General features: G+C 47.6%; 7 protein-coding genes and 1 non-coding gene across 8 annotated transcripts; 4 read left to right on the forward strand and 4 right to left on the reverse strand.

Moving 5' to 3' along the window:
• Positions 1-178: 178 nt before the first annotated feature.
• ONS95_001715 (uncharacterized protein) lies at positions 179-1672 on the forward strand (the record flags this gene model as incomplete). The annotated part of the gene is made up of 2 exons (XM_058494928.1): positions 179-306; positions 355-1672. 2 exons carry the CDS (start codon positions 179-181, stop codon positions 1670-1672), a joined length of 1446 nt encoding a protein of 481 aa, XP_058355238.1.
• A 1172-nt stretch (positions 1673-2844) lies between these two features.
• Positions 2845-3747, forward strand: ONS95_001716 (uncharacterized protein; the record flags this gene model as incomplete). The annotated part of the gene is made up of 1 exon (XM_058494929.1): positions 2845-3747. The coding sequence occupies one exon, from the start codon at positions 2845-2847 to the stop codon at positions 3745-3747; it is 903 nt and encodes a 300-aa protein (XP_058355239.1).
• A 2961-nt stretch (positions 3748-6708) lies between these two features.
• ONS95_001717 (uncharacterized protein) lies at positions 6709-7650 on the forward strand (the record flags this gene model as incomplete). The annotated part of the gene is made up of 2 exons (XM_058494930.1): positions 6709-7313; positions 7362-7650. The coding sequence occupies 2 exons, from the start codon at positions 6709-6711 to the stop codon at positions 7648-7650; spliced, it is 894 nt and encodes a 297-aa protein (XP_058355240.1).
• A 277-nt stretch (positions 7651-7927) lies between these two features.
• ONS95_001718 (uncharacterized protein) lies at positions 7928-9383 on the reverse strand. The gene is made up of 3 exons (XM_058494931.1): positions 8792-9383; positions 8437-8742; positions 7928-8335 (listed from the first exon to the last, which is right to left on the reverse strand). Exons 1-3 carry the CDS (start codon positions 8927-8929, stop codon positions 8129-8131), a joined length of 651 nt encoding a protein of 216 aa, XP_058355241.1. The 5' UTR covers positions 8930-9383; the 3' UTR covers positions 7928-8128.
• Positions 9384-11646: 2263 nt separating this feature from the next.
• ONS95_001719 (uncharacterized protein) lies at positions 11647-12310 on the forward strand (the record flags this gene model as incomplete). Its single annotated transcript, XM_058494932.1, has 2 exons — positions 11647-12123; positions 12173-12310. 2 exons carry the CDS (start codon positions 11647-11649, stop codon positions 12308-12310), a joined length of 615 nt encoding a protein of 204 aa, XP_058355242.1.
• Positions 12311-12411: 101 nt separating this feature from the next.
• ONS95_001720 (uncharacterized protein) lies at positions 12412-14408 on the reverse strand (the record flags this gene model as incomplete). Its single annotated transcript, XM_058494933.1, has 2 exons — positions 13723-14408; positions 12412-13678 (listed from the first exon to the last, which is right to left on the reverse strand). Exons 1-2 carry the CDS (start codon positions 14220-14222, stop codon positions 12412-12414), a joined length of 1767 nt encoding a protein of 588 aa, XP_058355243.1. The 5' UTR covers positions 14223-14408.
• A 798-nt stretch (positions 14409-15206) lies between these two features.
• On the reverse strand, positions 15207-15292 carry ONS95_001721. Its single transcript has one exon. It is a non-coding gene; the product is annotated as a tRNA-Asn (tRNA).
• A 1038-nt stretch (positions 15293-16330) lies between these two features.
• Positions 16331-18714, reverse strand: ONS95_001722 (uncharacterized protein). Its single transcript, XM_058494934.1, has 6 exons — positions 18483-18714; positions 17749-18403; positions 17596-17702; positions 17415-17549; positions 16991-17364; positions 16331-16941 (listed from the first exon to the last, which is right to left on the reverse strand). The coding sequence occupies exons 2-6, from the start codon at positions 18128-18130 to the stop codon at positions 16419-16421; spliced, it is 1521 nt and encodes a 506-aa protein (XP_058355244.1). The 5' UTR covers positions 18131-18403; positions 18483-18714; the 3' UTR covers positions 16331-16418.
• Between the last annotated feature and the right edge of the window lie 53 nt (positions 18715-18767).

The raw sequence follows: 18767 nt of genomic DNA on the forward strand, positions 1-18767 counted from the left end.
GCTTCACTTCATCCCCAACTCTCAAGTTTCAAGAGCCCAACAGGCTCCAACTTCCATGTCTATGGTGGGACTACGAGCCTTTGTCGACGTTTTCTCTGTGGATCATTTCATATTGGCCACCGCTGGTCAAGTACAGTCTTATTCAAGCCCGTGATCCCAGTGAAGATATCCACGTCAAATGGATCCTCCCCCCAGCAGGAGGAGATCTTTGGCGGTCTCTAACTCTTCTCATTGCAGTGTGGCAAGCCCAGCAACACTTTCAGGAGATCCTGCAGATCATCATGTCAGACCGTCTGCTGAAGAATGGTGCCTTTCTGCTTTCAATGATTTTTGGCTGCTGCTAAATGTTGACAGGTATCCACGCCTGTACCTTGGCTGGAACCACAAGCTATGCGTAGATGTCTATTGCTACTTCACAGCTCGGCCATTCCACGCGGATCTTGAAATTAAGTGGGCAATACATCCTCTTGGCCCCCCGTTCCATGGAAAGCGCCAAACGATGTCATTCGATCACATCCTCCAACTCGTTGATACTCAAAGCAATTCAGATGCGGTCAGGGCTGCTATCGCTCTGGGACTCTCCACAAAATACCATGCCCAGGGCAAGTTTAAGGATGACACGCCGGTCTACAATCTTATTGAGCCTACCTCGGAGGAGATTCTGATCGCCTGGGAGGATCACTCACTCGACATTTCGGAGGATGACAACACGCAAAGGGTTAAGGAAGCAGTCATGTCAACTTTCGGGTTCAACATCAGAACCGATGATGTGGAGCTTCTCATTCATTTCAGTAGATTGAATGACGTTTCCATTTTCGAAACAAATACTTGGAGGCAGATGATGTGCTTTAAGTGTTGTCCAAAGAAGAATGCTTCAAGGTCTCCCGCAGCTCTGATGTCAAGGACGGCGAACTTACGAAAGCGCAAGAATGATGAAATTTCCGAAAGCACTATCGAGCCCTCTTCCAAGAGAGTAGCCCTATCAGGTCCAAAAGAGGTTGCATCAAACGCAGACTTGAAATCAAGTACAGCTGTATGTGACAGCCAAGTGCTTGTTGCCCCTGGGCACAGTGAACCATCACAACCAGCATCACTAAACACCGATCCGGTAGCAAAGCGTGGCCAGGCTTCAGATGCCGCCGAGCAAGGCCAAGAAGCACCAGCCGCTGTATCAAGCACAAGTCTGGTAGTGGGCACAGGTATAGATATCACCCAAGCTCCGAACTCCCTTGGAGAAACTGATGTGCCACCCCTGCCTGCTATTGCAGTCAATTCAGCGCTCTCTACAATCCTCACAATATCGTCTTGGCTGCGGCTGCTCCCTAGCGCCACAATCCTATCTGGAAACACCTGCAGCACGGTGCAGATATGGCTGAAGGATACCTTTGAAATCGATGCCGCATCGGAAGACATTACCAAGATGACAGAGTCGGCAAGGGCAGAGAATATCTCCCCATTGCAAACAACTGTTTTCAGATGCATGGCTATTGCTGCCAGGAAAGATCTGGGAAACATCTTGATGAATCCTCGTGGTCCAACAGGCGTTGATGTGACCAGAGGTGCATCACTCCGGGTAGTGTCTGGAAATATCGGGGCTGCCGTAAGGAAGGCCTTCGGTGGTGTAGAGGTGACGGCCCAAACGAACTCGACGGAAATCTCAAATTACACTTGATCGCGGCTGACCAAAAGTGTTATTGTTCTCTATGCTTTCTGAAAGGCAGTGGAATGGACGGGTAAAAATTTGCATTTGCAAAGCTGTAGGAGTGGCAGATTACGGAGAGAGGAGCTTGAAGGCTACTAAAGGACATAATGAGATAGCAAGGAGACTGTAAGAATCACAGTACGTGAGAGGGTCATGTACTGTGGAAGAACTTTGTAAAATAACAGACATTCGCTTTGCAGTGTCTCGCTGTCGGCTTACATGCTGTGGATAAACATGCTTGCCTGTATGAAAAGCGACAACCAGGCGCCGATCGTGCGGACTTAGACCGAAAAGCCATCAACGAGTAGCTCTCACATCCACATCTGCGCATGGTTTCAACAATGGATTCATCCCTGGACATGACGACGACCAGAAACAAAGAACATCAGCCCGGATCTAAGACGACAGACTCGTTATCGTATCACGTGGTCGGGTGACAGTCGCGCCGCCACGTCTGTACCTGCCGATGCGCCGGAATTTAGGGTAGAGTTTCAGATGATCCTTCCACCAACGACATCCACCAACGACATCCACCAACGACATCCACCAACGACATCCAACCAACAAAGCCAACGCAGTTTACGGCCGGAGACTCCGCAACGATGGACTTCATCTTGTGCAATTATCCGACTCTTTGAGTTTTTATAACCATAAGTATCAGTAGATTTCCTTCCATAACCTGCCCTCAAACACTCCTGTCCAAGCCACCGCAATCTTGCCATTCACAATTCTCAGGTCGCAGCTTCACAGCCATTCCCCCTCTCTGCCCAATTCTATATCCAGCTTACCTATTATTCACTCCAATCAAGCAGCTGTTCCTGAGCAGAGCAGAGCGCCTACTGCACCGCACCGCACCGCACCTTCCGACAGTGCCTCAATGACCCCGCAGTGACTTTACCCAGCCTCGTCTCAGCCTGCCTCTCCCTCCCCATTGGAGAGACGCTCACAAGCTCCAACAAACAAGCAACTTCAAGCTCCTACATATACAACTCGAATCCCTTGGCCAGTTCTCAAGCTCTGCCTCTCGAGCTCTAGTCGAAGATCCAAATCGAGATATTCTTTGTTGCCCCGCCTTCATCAACACAGCCATCCAGCCGCGCGATCCATTTTCGACCCCACGTCAACACCTACACAACTTCGAAATGACCTCCCAAACCTTCCTTATCGTTGGTGCTACCGGCACTCAAGGCAGCTCTGTCGTCAAAGCTCTTCTCGCAGATCCGTCTCTTCCCTCCGATGCTCACATTCTCGCACTCACCCGCAATGCCTCCTCCGCAAAAGCAAAGTCCCTTGCAGCTCTAGACTCTCGTGTCGAGCCTCTTTCCGGTGACCCAACAGCTCCTGAAGAAATCTTCAAAGAATCCCCATACCCCATCGATGCCGTATTTTGCGTCACAGTTCACGGCCCTGCAGGTGCAGAGGAGGCTCAAGCCGATGGTCTCATCAAAGCCAGTCTCGAGAACAACGTTAAGCACTTCGTCTTCACATCTGCCGATCGAGGAGGAGAGAAGGTCTCAGATACAAATGCCACGCCAGTTCCACATATAGCCACCAAACACCGAATTGAACTTCACCTCCGTGGCATGGCCGAGGGCACGGACATGAAGTGGACCATCCTCCGACCAGTCACCTTCATGGATAACCTCACTCCGGATTTTGCGGGCAAGGGCTTCACTGCCATGTGGAACCAAGTCGGCCAGAAACCAGTCCAACTCGTTGCTGCAAGCGATATTGGCTACTTTGCTGCTACGGCACTTCTCAACCGGGACAAATACGCTGGCAAGAAGATTGGCATCGCAGGTGACGAGCTGAATTACGAGCAGGCTTGTACGATATTCAAGGAGAAGATGGGCGTTGAGATGCCAACTACTTTCTGTGCTGTAGGCACATTGGTGAAGTTTGCGATGAAGGATCTTGGTGCCATGTTCAAGTGGTTTGAGACGGACGGATACGCGGTTGATATTGCGGCTGCTAGGAAGGAGTATCCTGAATTGCAAGATTTTGGTACTTGGTTGGAGAAGAGCAGTCCCTTCAAAAAAGCTTAGTTATGGAGTGACATTGAGTACATGGAATGCATTACGACGGCGTTCAGACATTGGGAACATGATATCGGCAACAACTGCCGCTGGTACAGATAGCGTTGCGTTTCTTCTTATTTACGTACGGTGGTATTTAGCTTTGCAAACACACCGTTTCAGACTTGTTCATTTCCTACCGCATCTTGAAAGGGATGACACCATAATTGAAGTCAGAGCATTCGCATCTGCTGTATGCCTTTCACAAAATTATAAAGTGCCCGGCTGCTCAGCAGCACCGCACTCATTATCTAGTGAAGCTTACTCTTTTCTCTTTGTTTACACGAGCTCCGGATGGAGGATAACAGCAGACATTTCGTTAAGGACAGACCGGAGGAGATGATCATCTAGACTTGCCTCTAAACTCTCTTGGGTTCGACCAAGGCAGGGAGTGATACTCAATATTAGAGTAATTGCAGTCATACATGTACAATTTGGAATTCTTTGATGCAACTCTCGTATTCGGTGTTTTGCCATTGATTTTGGCATATTTTCTTCGTATTCTGTGAGCTTTCAGTTCAGAATCATGTCAGCACGTAGGTAGTACTCTTCGAATGTATATTTTGGGCAACATATTAAGTGCAAAAGGGTTCTTCTTCTCGGGTGAGTATAGGACTTATAGATTTCCACCTTGTGGTATTAAGAGATTTACCTAAGACTCTCTCAATGGCTATGAAACTGGAGCATATTGCACATGACCCTCGCGTCGCAAGTAAACATTCTTCCATGAGACTCACACGATGAGGACTACGGGGGTCATTACTGTAGTGCAAAGTGCTATGATAGCTAAAGGACATGAAGTTCCTAGGTTGAATTGGCCAGGAACTTCTATCCAATTTCAGTGAGTGACTGGGTGCGCATGAGATATGTGCAGCATGCGAATGGAAGGAGTAGTAGTGAATCTTTTCCTCCTAGCCCGCTTTGTCCTTTAGATTCAAAAAAATACGTGCTTATCCCTCGAGTTTTCCGTGTCAGTGTTTTGATATGGCGATAGATGGACAACTGTCGCTGTTCAATTTGCTTCCGCTAACGCCATTAGTATCATAAGCGTGCAGGAACAGCATATACCATTGAGTCACTTCAACCGCAAGATAAATCACGCTCGGTATTATCTGTGACGTGAGATTGATATTCCTGGGGGAGGAGATGGGAGAGGAAGTTATCCATGTGGAAGGTGGATCTCGCTTAAGCTTTGTTGACAAGAACTGCACAGCACAAGTTTTTGAAAATATAACTCCAGTGGATCGAGGTTTTTTCAAGTCCTCTAAAATTCTTCTTATCTGAGATTCGTTCTCTTCGTCACCTGAAGTAGACATTCGTCCAATCGAAAATTGCAAGATGATGTCGTCTGGCTTTCATGAGCACGGCCAAAAATCGGTCAACATTTCTCAGATATGGAAGCTGATGATATATATACAATGATCTCTGAGCAAACGGAAAGCCCACAATTGGCCATACCGACCATTGGGAGAAAATAAATCAGCCAAGACAAAAAGACTGAAAGGTTGAGACAGCGGAGAAGATATGCAAGCAGAGCTAAACCACTCTACTTCATGTCGCAAAATTGTTCTAGAGATGCTCTTGATGTTGTGGAACCGTTGGAAGATAGAACGGGACAACGGTTGTGATGAACAGCGACACGGAGCGAGGGAGCTGGATGCCAAGATAGCCGAAAGAAAGAAAAACAACGAAAGAGTACCTAGGGAACACCCCCCTGGTATTTAGAGCGAACGCTTGGATGGCTCGGAGTGGCCCTCGGCTTTATGGTAAGATCCACGTCATCTACTGTTATCATTTTCGCGAAGATTGGAAGATCCGAGTTGCTGCAGCGATCGTTGTAGACTGTCAAAGTAGTGTTGCCGGACATTGTCTCTAACTTCCGCCAAGAATAGCGCTTGGCCAGAGCCTGGAAAGGATGGGAAGTGGCAGGGCAAAAGAAGTACTGTAAACGAAAGTTCCATGGAGTTTGAAATCAATGTACCACACTCATTCCAGCAAATAATAATACCTCATCGAAAGACCAAGGCGCACCAACCTCGGTTCCTGGGAAGGCAGTGCCAGTCTCGAGAATCCGAGGCGAATGCGTGAGATGATGTTGTTGCCTGCAAGTAGAGTCACCAAGGCCTCTCTATACGTCTCATCTTGGCGGTCTGGAAATTTGGAATCAAATAAGCAGATCGGACGCGTGCAACCAAATAAATGTTCAGCGTCTTATGACAGGCGAGACGGATTAGGTTGGTTACACACATCACATCTTGATGATGCTGTGAACAGGGTCGGATTGCCGGAAAGTCAAGACTCAAGAGGGGCGGAGCCTCGCTTACGAAGGGTTGCTGGTGGGAGGTGGGCTATGCTGTGCTACTGTATGGTATGGTGCTGTGATGACGTTGAAGTCTTGGGCATACAGCACGCGTGATTATTATTGGCCTCCGAAGTAAATATACTCTGACTGCTCCGTCTGCCCGGGTCGCCATAGGCTCATCTCGTCGCACACGTAGGCTCGAGGCTCGCTAAGTCGGATGCCGAGCGAAATGTCTTCTTCCCACTTTCTTGGGTCGGTTGCGGCGACGCTCTCGAACGCTTGGCTTGTCCAGTCTGCTGAAGCGCACTCGCATTCGAAGCACCACCGGGCTGTCAAACTCAATAGTATCAAATGTGCCCAGGCATGGCAGACAATTTGTGGAGATCCTGTGTCTTCCACGGCGAGCACGGGTCGAAGAAAGTCAGCACGGTGGTCGGCCTTCACACTCAGCCACCCCTCGCAAGTCAAATACAAATCACAGCCGACCCTGCTTATCATGACCCTAACACCGCAAGGTTTGGGCAGACACAACACATAAAACAAGCTGGCTTCCGGCCGAGTCTTGAAACATCTACAGAACATCAATTCAATATCACTTCCTCTTTCGCCGATAAGAATTCATCGCCATTATGAGCACACCTACCCCTACTTCGAGTGCTTCCCCCTCACAGTCCAGTGCAACCAGAGATGGCGGCACTCCACCTACAAGCCTTGCAGTCACTGTTTTTATAAGCGCATTCGTAGTGATTTTTGTACTTTTCGGCGGCTTTCTTGTGATAGGTCTCATCAGAAGGCGACGGAACCCAGAAAGATATGGTCCTCGTCCAGCATTACCCGGAAGGCCCAAACAGACGCGGAAGAAGGGACTTGCAATGGCAGTTCTTGAGAGCATCCCCATTGTGAGATTTGGTGCCAATAACAGGAGTGCGGAGGTTGGACCTCAGAAGGATGTTGAGCTTGCCGGAGGACTGGGCGATGACGAGTCGAACGCCAGTACGAGCAGGCAGTCGGTAGAGACTCCAGCCAACCCAGGAAGCGAAATCAGTCAACCAACTCCGTCACATCAACTTCCAGATACCAAAAATGCTGAGCTTGGAACGGGTACCGAGTGCTCGATTTGCATCGCAGACTTCGTGGAAAGTGAAGAAGTTCGTGTTCTGCCATGTAGTCACCGATTCCACCCGGCATGTATCGACCCATGGCTTTTGAACGTTTCGGGAACTTGTCCAATCTGGTAAGCTACTTTTGTCGGATCTCAGATGTACTCTACTAATATTCGCAGTCGTTATGATCTCGAGCCGACCCAGCCGGACGCTCCTAGAGAGCAGACAACCGAGACAAGCGAGGCTCCTGCTCCTGCGCCTGCTGCTGCAACACTAGCAGTTCCGGCTCCAGCAGTACCGCGAGATCGCACATCATTCCGGTCAAGGCTTCGTGAAATCCGTCAAGCACATACAGGAACTGAATACACATCGGCACTACGTCGTCTATACCACGACCACGAGCACCGACGAAGAAGTTCATCTGTTCACACCGCAGATGTAGCGCCACAGGAACCGAGACCGACTTGAAGTTTGACTGTTACTTGAAACCAATGTTCAAGAGGAAAAATGATGACAAATTTGGCTGTAGAGGAAGTGGAAGTCAGGAGAGAGCTGAATACTCGCTATTCTCAATGCTTGGGGTGCGATTACTCCATCCTTAGTGGCGGCACCAAGTTCAGCAATGGGGAAAAGGGTGGAAGCTTCGTGATCAGTGAAAAGAGAAATGAGAAGGATGAAAGTTTCCAAACACGAGGCACGTCGAGAAGGACCCATCTGTAAAAGAGGCAAGTAAAGACTGTAGGATAGTACTCAGATAGTAATCATAATGAACTACAACTAAAACCTAAATGAAGGACTGATAGCAGATGACCGGTACATGTATGAAAAAGACATGATTTTTACGCTACCCATAGTTGCAGTTTTGATTCCAAATACTCAAATTGAAAGGCTCGTTGATCCAAACTCCTATGATCTTCTTAACTCCCGAAGTCTCTATATTTGCCGTTCACAGAGCCATAAAAGCACCCAAAGCTGCAACAACCAAGGCTCCAGCGCCATTTGTTGCTTGAGCAGCACCGTTCGTAGAAGTAGGAGTTGAGGTTGGAGTGTTAGCAGCCTGGGCAAGGACAAAAGTCCCCGTCTGTGTTTCGGTGCTCCTGACCTGGCTTCCACTTGCTGTGGTAGTCACGGTGATGGTTCTGGTGGTGAGGCCCTGTCAAATGTTCAGTAGCCGTTCTGAATGTCATATGTGTTTTATTTAATAGCGGCAAGCATAAATTTGATCCCAGCGCATCGAAGATAAATATATCTCACCGTAGCCTGTCCACTTGTAACGGTGACAGTGAAAACTCCACCCGACCCTTTGCCACCCCAGTAACCTCCCCATCCATCACCATTCACTCCACCCCACCATGGCCAATTGGTGGTGCAAGAGTCTGATGCAGTAGAACAGCTAGAGTACGAAGAGCACCATTCGGACCTGACGCTAGAAGCGCTTGCATATTGAGCTGTTGCTGTAGGACACGCTGATGTGACGCAATTGTCGATGACAGTTTGAGATGCACAGGCGCTGGACCAAGCAGTGGATTGAGCCGGGAAGATAGAGGAGAAGCATGTTTTCTAAAAAAAAATGTCAGTTGGTTGATACTGGAAGTCGCCGAAAACTGACAGCACAGTCAGGCGCTCCTCCCCAACCCCAATTATTTCCCCAATCATTCCCATTCCAACCAAAGCCGCCGCCTGGTCCCCAATCTGCTCTTACGACGCTTGAAGAGATAACAAACAGAATAATTGATGTAAACATCATTTTTGACTAGTACTAATTTCAAAAATAAAAGGTAATTTAATGGAGAGAGCCCCGAAGCGGAAGCGCAGCGAGGTTTATATGCCATGACACGATGATCGACGAATGTTATAGAATTACGCAGATAAAACACGTAGTCTCGGAGGTCCAAGTACGGGATACTCATGTCAGAAGCTTGCGAATCCACGCCGATAGCATGCACCCAGTCGTACAGATCCGGCGGATTTATATGCGCCTCACGGCGTATTTTGGGACTGTCCAACAGTACGGTGTAATCCGGTGTGTTTCAACATCATGCAGAGAGACACGCGGCGTCGTGCGTGGAGAAGGGATGGCTGATCACTCTGAAGTCATTCCAGGGTCTATGATTGATAGCGTTCTTGTTCGTGCGAATCTCCAATAAGGAGCTGTGGGAGGGTTAGTGGTGATTTGATGTTCAGTGAAGCGACGGGATTTAGGTTTGTTTGGTTCGGTACCTACTATAAACTGGACGCCGGAGGACCCTCATTTGGCTCGCTTAGCACAAGAACTCACTAACAGTTGTGCCAAGTGAACAATACATCTCATTCGGACATCCGTGAACCTTCACCAATAGTCCGCCATAAAAGTCCGGCTGTTGTAGTTGAAGCCACGCGTCAGGCCATGTGCTCCAATATCTACAGACGCGAATAGAGTGCTTGATTCGACGTCCAACAGTCTTGTCAATGACAAACCCGGAGTCACTGACGTAAGGCTGGAGTTTTTGAGGATATCTTCTGACAGCTTATTCGACGAGGACCGAGAAGTGCAGAAGTTCAGCTCGGCATCCCGACTTCTGACTCGGAGCACGTATCTTTCTTGGATTGGATGCGCAGACAATAGCAACTATATGTGCTTTGACGTACCGCACAAGAAGCTGATCTCCGGATTCTGTTACTTACTGTGTCCGTGTTGATCCGATGGGGTCTTGCGTAATATCGAAGAATTCAATACATGAATTTCTGCCTGTGGTTGAGAACTTTTTATATGATATTGACCCGCAATTGCCATTATTATTGGACAGAAATACCACAGAGAGAACATACAATTCGTCCTCTGTCATCCAACAACTTAAATAGTAAGAAAACTGTTTCAATTCAAGGAACTCATCTAGGTTCCGATCTTCTCCCCCCTTGGGACCTCATTGTGTTGGTCCACTACCGGTAGATTTTCAAAGTAAGATTATTCTAAAGAGCATTGTCATTACTTAAAAGCCTGTGTTCCACCATTCGAGTAAGAAAAAGGAGACGCAAGAGACACAAAGTTTTCGGTATTGTAAACAGCTCCCCTTTTCGTTCGACGCTTCGGCTAATCTGGCCCACCTCTGTACTCTTGCCACTCTTTTCTATAAAGGAAGTACAAACATCAAACAGTCGCTCAAGTGATTCTCGCGATTCCTAATCCTAAGATTTGAATTTGTGCAGGGAAATTGCCGTTAAACAAAAACGTGTCCATCTCTTGCGACATTAATATGGCAGACTTAACATACCCACTACCAATTCAAAGAACGAGAACAGAACTGTCCGCAATGGAGGGTTGGAGGACCAGAAAAGTCTTTATTCGGGGAGAGGTGACGTGAGAGGCAGAAAAGTTGCAGCATTCTCCGGCGTGGCTCATGGTTCAGCTCTAAGCATTATTTGCTCGATTCTTGAACGCGATTTGACTATGAAGGATCGGATGAAGGCAGAAGATGATCCGGAATGCCTTGTATATACCTTCCCAGACTCCACACGCACTCTACTATGATAGCAGAAAATCTCCCTCACGTCAACACAAATTTTGAGGGATCAATGGCCGTACAGGCTGGCCATTGCGTCTCTCACGCACTTCAGAATTTCCCCTCGAATCTCAGTTCTCTAGAAAAGGGGGCAGACTTCAGTAACCATTTTGGAGGCGATCTGACACCCAGATCTCCAAATGCATATGCTGGGTCGGTATAAAGTGACCCGATAAGGTGAAGGCGCAGCCAGCTGCGGTAAAACCATATCCATTCAAATATCTGGTCTTCTCAACATGCCCCAAATTCTTGAAAGGAGTAGAACTTGTGCCTCACAGCGCATTTCGCTTCCTTCTCATGGAAGCCAGTATATTCACGTGGACTCGAGAATTCTCCCAGTCTTTCTCCAGGCGGAACAGGAGAACAAGTCCTGGATGTTTAATGAACCTGAATAGCATGCTGTTTTTCGTTTTGTAAAACGTCTTTGGACAATACTGCTTGGATAGCTTTATTCATTGCTTCCACTTGTGCTTGAATCGGCATGCTAGAGAATCAGACGGTCAATTAAAATAATGACCATTGACAAGACCACTTGCGAGACAAGAAAATTGCAAATAGCGGTGGCTCAAATGGAAAAAGGATCGCATAAGGAAGGGGATTATTGATCACGACAATACCAAATGGAACGAAAAGGATGCATTCGCACATACAATTGTTCTCTCGACTCCTCGAAACATACCATAGGCGCTCTTCACACTATGAAGTTGTGTATTGTGGGTGAGGGTTTCCTGACTCTAGTGTCCAGCAGTAATCAACAAGACCAATCCTTATTAAGCTTGGAGCAATTCGTGCGTAGTGGTGGTTTCGTGAAGAATTCCGGTCGTCCCGGAACATCCAAGCTCTAATCTTATTTATTGCGTCGCGAATCCCCTCTCGAATCAAGCTTTCAACCCCGCACTGTACATGGATCTAGCTCCACAAAATAATGGCACCCATCCCTTCCATCAGCATAGCATCCATTGTCATCGGGTTTATCTCATTTGCATTCACACTTGCCATTTGGATTCACGCTTTTTGGGGAGCTTTCCTTACTGTTGTCTCGGCTCCGTCGCAACTACGAGACGCCTTCTCAACGCTCCGTCAATCACTATATGAAGAACGGGAATACCTTAAACGTAAGCGGCGGCGTGAGAAGGGGACATACGACAGAGATTCGAAGCAGAGATCACTTTACGATGAAGGTGGACCAACAAAAGTTATTAATGATGCTGTGAAGGACCTGATACACGATTTCAAGAGATATGAACGTCCGTTCCTGGAGACACCTCATACAGGCCGAGAAAAGGAGCTAGAATGGAGCTTTAATGCAACTCAACAACACTACAGATGCGATTTCTCCCACCGATTGCTGTGGTTAAGAAGTAAAGGAGGGATCGAGAGTATCGCTGAAAAGCTCCAGAAGGTCAAGCAAACAATCCTGTGACATTGTAGTGATACTAAATGGCTGTAAGATCCAAACACGCAGAATTGCAGTAGAAACAACGGAATCACGATTCATGCTGGCAGATGTCATGGGAATGATCAGAGACAACGAACGAAGACTAAGTGCCATCGAAGAACGGTTACAGATGTCAAAAATTGGATATTGACTGGCACATGTGGATGGTGGTACATCAAATCCTATCTGCTGAGCCAGATCTCGAGAATCGCATCTGCAATGCAATATACCAGGTAAATTCCCAACTCCAGCTCAGTCGTCCTCCTGGACCAACTCCTTGATTTCCTCCGAACCCAGAACTCCTCCAGAAATCCCATCATCTGCCGAAACCCCAGCTGCAGAACGCACACCAGTTGTCGCTCCTTTTCCGCTAACACCGCCATCTTGCATCCAGAAATCAACCTCGTCCACAATATCGTACACAATGTCCTCCACGATCTGCTCGTCAAACCGATCGCCCGTCGCTCTGAGCTTTGCTATCTTTGTCGCTACTGGCTGATCACTTCCAATCATGTCGACCTCATCATCAGGCTCACCCTCTTCTTGGGGCGGAAACCAAAAGTCAGGCCCAAAGTTGACTTCTGCAGCTCCGCCTCTGAAGACAGACACGGCAGGATAATATCCTAGCATACCATTATCCAGTCCTTCTCTTGCTCCAACTTGTGTGAGAGGTTTCGAAGCGGGCGGCAGGAAGGCAAGAAGATTGGTAAAGGGCGTGCCAATGTAGTGTCCGTTCTTATATATCTTGATGTTTGAATGGGGAAGTGTTCGAAGAGCCGGTACTGGGTGTGTTGGTCCTGGTTGTTGTGTGGATCCACCAACCCCACCTGTTGATTGAATAACGGGAGATGGGTTCATCAACTCCTCAAGTTCCTTGGTTGCTTGGTATTCGATCTGCTCAAAGTAGAGGTGTGTCTTAAACCGGATAGGGACCCTGTCGCGGATGATATCCGGCCTCTCGACCCCAATGTTTCCGTCGTCCTCTAGATCGACCGCGGGGTTGTAATGTCCCTCTACAACTTTTCGATGGAGCGATTCTGAGGGGAGGTTTATTTCCAGTCCTATCACGTCACCTTCTCTGATATCCTCGTTGTTTGGGAAAAAGTCTTTGGGCCGAGACATGAAGACTTTCTGACCAGATGCATCTCGAAGTCCGTAACTGTAGGCATCATACCCAACCGGCGCATCCAGTGTAGCTTCCCGTCTTGCCCATCCCATTCGAACATGACCATTTGACTCGGCCGGGGCACCTAATTTCCTCTTTGGGATGCCACTTGTGATCCTACATTCGTAATACCACCTCCCCTCTCTTACTCCTACGTTGGCTTTTGCCATTCTAAAACCCTTGTCTGTTGTGACATGTTTGCCAGACTCGTCCAAAAACATATGCGTAGAAGTGTCTTCGAAGTTCAAGCGTGGAGTGAATGGTTCTGCTTCGGACTGTCGATAGAAGAGGGAGGATGGGAAGGCTGGATCTGCGATACAATGGGTATAATGAAAGCCCTTCTTATTGTAGACACTAAGACATGTTAGCTAGGAGATGAAATTGTTCCAGAGGCTTACTGGTCCGTTGTCTCGTTGAATTGGATTTCTGAGCCATCTGGAGCTGTCCTTGTATCCGCAGGTATGAATACTGGTCCCCTAGGAGCTTCAAAGTCTGTAGATTTGGGTGGAGGTAGTTTGTATCTGATGGGCGCGAGATCGGGTTCGCTCTTCTTGCTCTTCGCAGATTTGGGATCTGGAGTAGCTCTCGCGCTCGAATCTGGGGCCAGAGAACCAGCTTTCGATTCACGCTTCTTCAGAGATTCCTTCTTGGCTCTTGATGCTCGCTCTCGCGCGAGGGGAGCATCATCTTGGAGTTTGGATTTGAAGTCAGGGTTCAAGGGGGAGGAGATGGCGGGTTGATGATCGTCTTCGAGTGCGCGCTTTTGTGGAATTGAGGAGATCGGTGTCGAAGTGGTAGGCGTCGCCTCTCTATGGGGAGAAGCTTCTCCTGCCGACATTTTGGTTGCGACTTTCTTTCCTCCCCGTCGCAAAACGACCTTGATATTTCTCTTCGCCATCTTAGATTCGAGATCGCGCTCGAGTGCACGGACCACCTCGTTGTCCACCGTCGGATTGGAGACGATTAAGTTGCAATTGTGAGGAATGAGGAAGATTTGTAGTTGTAGAGTTTTGGAAAAGAATTGTCTCTTGAAAATTCGGAGAGATTATAGACAACATAAAGATCGCCAATAATAAAGATTCACTATACTGTGAATGAATGTAGGCGTTCAATGTAGAAAGAGGTAGTAAGAAAGCCTTCGCCTACCACAACACAACAGCCGAGAATATGCTGTAGACTGATTGAACAAGTATAAAGTGAGGACATCCTGATAGCATGTGCTACAATGGTAGTACAGACTTCCATACAATCAAGTCGAAGCGTCTGGATCTTGACTGGCTTCCTCAATCTCTTAGCGAGCAGTAAACAGGCCTCTTCGACTCAAATGCACGATATTGCGAATAGAATCTGGCACAAGCTTGTCTGTGACAGTTCCCTAGCTAGCCTCGATGTTACAACGAGCTTTTACCACTTTTGTATGTAATCTGGGCGATCCTCAAAGAGCTTGAACCTTGCGGACGTTAAGTCCTCGATGTATTAGTTCTATTGGGCTTTTTTTAGACGACCCCTTCCGGGTACCTAAGCAGCTCAGCAACAGACAAAGAAACTTCATTCTGCTAACTGAGTTCACCATTAACGAAATTAGAACACAGTCGTATTTGGTTCTCTTTTATCTAGTAATCATTCGTTTGTCGAAGTATAGGTAACTCGGAGATCCAGTGCCAGTGACTAACTAGGGTGAAATGGATCTACCTCGGCAGGCACCAGAATAGAAAATATGACAACTAACACCATTCCCCGATATGAATAAATGGAAACCGACGCTTCATAGAACAAAATATAAGCAAGGCAGGGACACAAAACAACAGAGTGTCCGCTCAAAACAGAGACTAGGTAAGAATGGCCAAAGAGCAAAAGATTATCTACCTCATTGTGGCTCTTCCTCCCTCGGGTGGGCTCGAACCACCAACCTCTCGATTGAACTGCTTTCTAACAGTCGAACGCGCTAGCCAATTGCGCCACGAGGGAATTACAGATGTTAATCAGCTGTTGTGGTACTTGGTTGTGTCGCAAATTCGCTTATTTCATATTCTAAAACTACCACAAAAGTGGGCCCCACAGCTCGGAATTTTGCCGGCTCCCAAACCACACCTGGAATGGACCTGAAGCAATCCAAGCGTTGGTGCAGGTGGATCATACGCCGCAAGAGCCGCTGACTCAGAAACAGTGGGCCTGAAATCAAGCTCTAAATGTCTCCTCATTGGGTGTCATGCTTTTGAAACAACACTTGAAGGATGCGAGTTGGAGGGTCGCCCAAAGGCGACAATGGAGACATTACATTATGTGTTTTCACTTGGATACCTGTACCTATTGAACACCTGCTTGCAACGCCTAAGAATGCAGCGCAAAGAGTGCAGTATCAGCTCGGAACTAGCGTCTCCGACTACCAGAGTGCCTTCCTTGTTGTTGTATAGGTACCGGAAGAATCGCTGTGGGATGTACTTCGCCCAAGTAGCCTTATTTACCTTTCTTTGCTTTCCGAAACATCTCCAGGCTTCTCTAGATGATGACTGCCTATGTAGATACCTACCTTGAAGTGAAGGAGGCTTAGGAGTGTCCTGGGTACACTGTACTAAATCAAATCAAGATTGATAGGCAACAATTACCTAGAAAAATGATACCGCCCAGACGGTAAACTATCTACTACTTATCTGCTACGCAACAACTCTGGGCATAATAGTGTACTTAGTCCCGCGCCTTTCCTTGTAAGAACATAAATGTCACGTGATTTACACATCAACGTGATACCTACTGAATATGTACCTATAGCTCTTCCATTATACGAGTGTCCCTTCTACATGCTCGGTTCGATTTCTCATAGAAATAGCCGAAATTAACTAGTCTCGGCTTTGGAACTGTCATTCAATCTCAACTCTTGTATATTTGAATAGTACGTAGCTCGACATCAAATAGTCAAAAAGCCACGAGGCTCCCTGGAGGGCATCTTCAGCATCACAGAGCTCCTCATCGTCCATCTTGGCTACCCTCATGCTTTAGAAATTTGCTTGCGTCTTGATACATTCTCTGAATACAATATATGCCTGGCTACTTCTAAGTGAGTATCCACTTTTGACCAACAGCTCCGGATATCAAGTTACACCTTCTCCACCGCTTTAACCTCAACCCCCAAATCTCCCTTCTCCAGTGTCTCTTCTGGATCGGTGATATGGTGATTTCCAAAATGCCTCAATGGAACACCCTCGATGAACATCCTGTCTACCTGCTCCAGTGTCCTCCCCTTACACTCCGGAACACAGAAAAACGTAAAAATCAAAGCACAAACTGCAATCGCACCAAATATGAATCCGACTTTTGATCCCAGGGCGGCGTATGGTGCATAAAGCAAGTATGGGAGGGAAAAGTTGACAGCGAAATTCATCAGAACGTTGACCATTGAGGCCGTACGCTGAGAAGCATCACGAAGGCGGAGTGCGGAGACTTCGGTTGTGATGACATAAGTCAGAGGTGCCCATGCAAAGACAAAGCCGGCCGAAAACACAATGAGCATGGCTACGATTGCAATTTTATGCCCGTCTGTGGGGTTTGAGACGGTGCCGAGACCACCCATAGTGAGGATCGCAGCGATTTGAATGCTGGCGCCAATGAAGAGAAGGGGTCTAGATAGAAGTTAGGAAATGGTTTCGGAGGATCTACTGATAGACTCACCTTCGCCCTATCCGATCATTGAGGAACAGACCCGTGCTGACTAAAGTCAGATTGATGACAGACATGACAATGCTCATGTTGAAAGGATTGATCGTGCCAAGACCCTTGATGAAGATTGTACCATAAGTCGAAGCAAAAGCCTGACCGGTGGCTTGTTGGAAGAAGTTCATGGCAACGACGATAGCAGTTCGCTTCTTGTTGACGCCTTGGAAAAGCTCCATGTATTTCCCCTGTTCGGGCTCGAGTCTTAATGCCAATTGTAGTGCTTCGAACTCGGCAGCAATTTCTTCATCGCTAACGCACCCTTCCCGGAATTTGTAGAATGCAGCCTTTGCCTCCTCAACTCGGTCCTTTGTCAACAACCAACGTGGTGACTAGAAGTTGGGTCAGATAGGAAAGGTTTGAATAGGAGCAGAGATCGTACCTCTGGTATAAACCAGACCAGGCAAAGTACGATGGTGGGCACGAGATAGAAAAGACCAATTGGAATTCTCCATGCTGTATTTCCCTCCAATGTGCTCGTGCCACGGCAAACACAGTTCACAATAAGGGTCCCAAACTGCCGAATGTTAGTCTTTGAGTATTTGATTTTCGATATCACTGACCATCAAACTGAATTGGTACGACCCAACAGCTAAACCACGAACGGGGGCAGGAACAATTTCTGACTGGAACACTGGAACAACAGCAAGCTCCATACCAACGTAAATATCTTTTCCAAATTAGCACTGAAGCTTCGCAATGGCAATACTACCTACAATTTAAAACTCGAGCAGCCAAGATCTGCTCGCGAGTCGTAGATGTGATGGCAATTGTCGCTGTTACCAGTGCGTAACAACTCATCGAGAACATGCACATGCGTCTACCGTATCTAGCACTGACCAGACTTCCTACCATAACACCCACTCCAAATCCAATGTAATTTAGACTGTTGAACAGGGACAACCATGAAGGTGGGAGGAAGTATTTGCCCGTTGCGGAGTTGTATCTTCCAAATTGTTGTTGAAAGCCGTCCATGGCTTGTGTAGTATTGAATCCGGCATTGTCAAATCCATAGTTGAATGTTGAGACGGCAATCAGCATGCAAGCTAGGGTCAAGGATTTGTTGAAATGCTGGAGTACTGAGTTTTTGGACACCATCTTGAAGGAGAGGAGAGCCTATTGGCAAGTGTTCGTATGCTGAAAGAGGAGATTGGCTACAGATTAAACGACGCTCTCGGGTGAGGGGTGGGAAGGTCTTATATAAAATCTTATTCATCCTAGAAGCGAGTCAAGATCGGATGCGGACCTGGAGAAACAGCAGTATCGAAATAGTGGAGAATTCGACAACACTAGAGAATGGAAGCAAAGGGGAGGAATTTACAGGACCGAGCCCTGCTGGTAGTGCTTGGCATCCTAGACGAGACCAAATGCCTGCATAAGGGTGACCCGTCAAATCAACACGGCTGGGGTGTGGAGGAAAGGGAGCTGTTCGGGGTCTGGAGATGCTTGCCATTGGATGCCACGACGTGGAGTTTAGGGGGAGAGGGCATAAATGGGGAGACAAAAAGGCAAAGAGCGGGGAATACATGGAGTGCACGGCACTGGAGGAATGTCTCGTGGTGTTCCTTGTGGAGTTGTGTCCACCAGCGAGATTGAGGCAATTCCGGAGCTAGCGGCTGTCGGGGGGACATTTAAGTTTCTGTCTGTGAGAATATCCGGCGCTGTCGTTCCCCATCATTGTGATTTCTCCCCGAATTATCGGCTTCTCCATTTCCAACCAAGCACTGCAGCAAGA

The sequence above is a fragment of the Cadophora gregata genome, assembly GCF_030347475.1.
Source record: "Cadophora gregata isolate MNR1 chromosome Unknown scaffold_10, whole genome shotgun sequence".
NCBI lineage: Eukaryota > Fungi > Ascomycota > Leotiomycetes > Helotiales > Ploettnerulaceae > Cadophora > Cadophora gregata.

What these genes read in the sequence shown, in the direction of transcription:
- ONS95_001718 (XM_058494931.1), bottom strand. Translation starts at nt 8,929, where the DNA reads ATGATGTTTACATCAATTATTCTGTTTGTTATCTCTTCAAGCGTCGTA. An exon ending in GAGGAGCGCCTGACTGTGCT is followed by an intron (nt 8,743 to 8,791) that starts GTCAGTTTTCGG and finishes ATTTTTTTTTAG; the next exon opens with AAAACATGCTTCTCCTCTAT. An exon ending in TTACAAGTGGACAGGCTACG is followed by an intron (nt 8,336 to 8,436) that starts GTGAGATATATT and finishes AACATTTGACAG; the next exon opens with GGCCTCACCACCAGAACCAT.
- ONS95_001722 (XM_058494934.1), bottom strand. Translation starts at nt 18,130, where the DNA reads ATGGTGTCCAAAAACTCAGTACTCCAGCATTTCAACAAATCCTTGACC. An exon ending in CGTACCAATTCAGTTTGATG is followed by an intron (nt 17,550 to 17,595) that starts GTCAGTGATATC and finishes AACATTCGGCAG; the next exon opens with TTTGGGACCCTTATTGTGAA. An exon ending in TGGTCTGGTTTATACCAGAG is followed by an intron (nt 17,365 to 17,414) that starts GTACGATCTCTG and finishes CCCAACTTCTAG; the next exon opens with TCACCACGTTGGTTGTTGAC.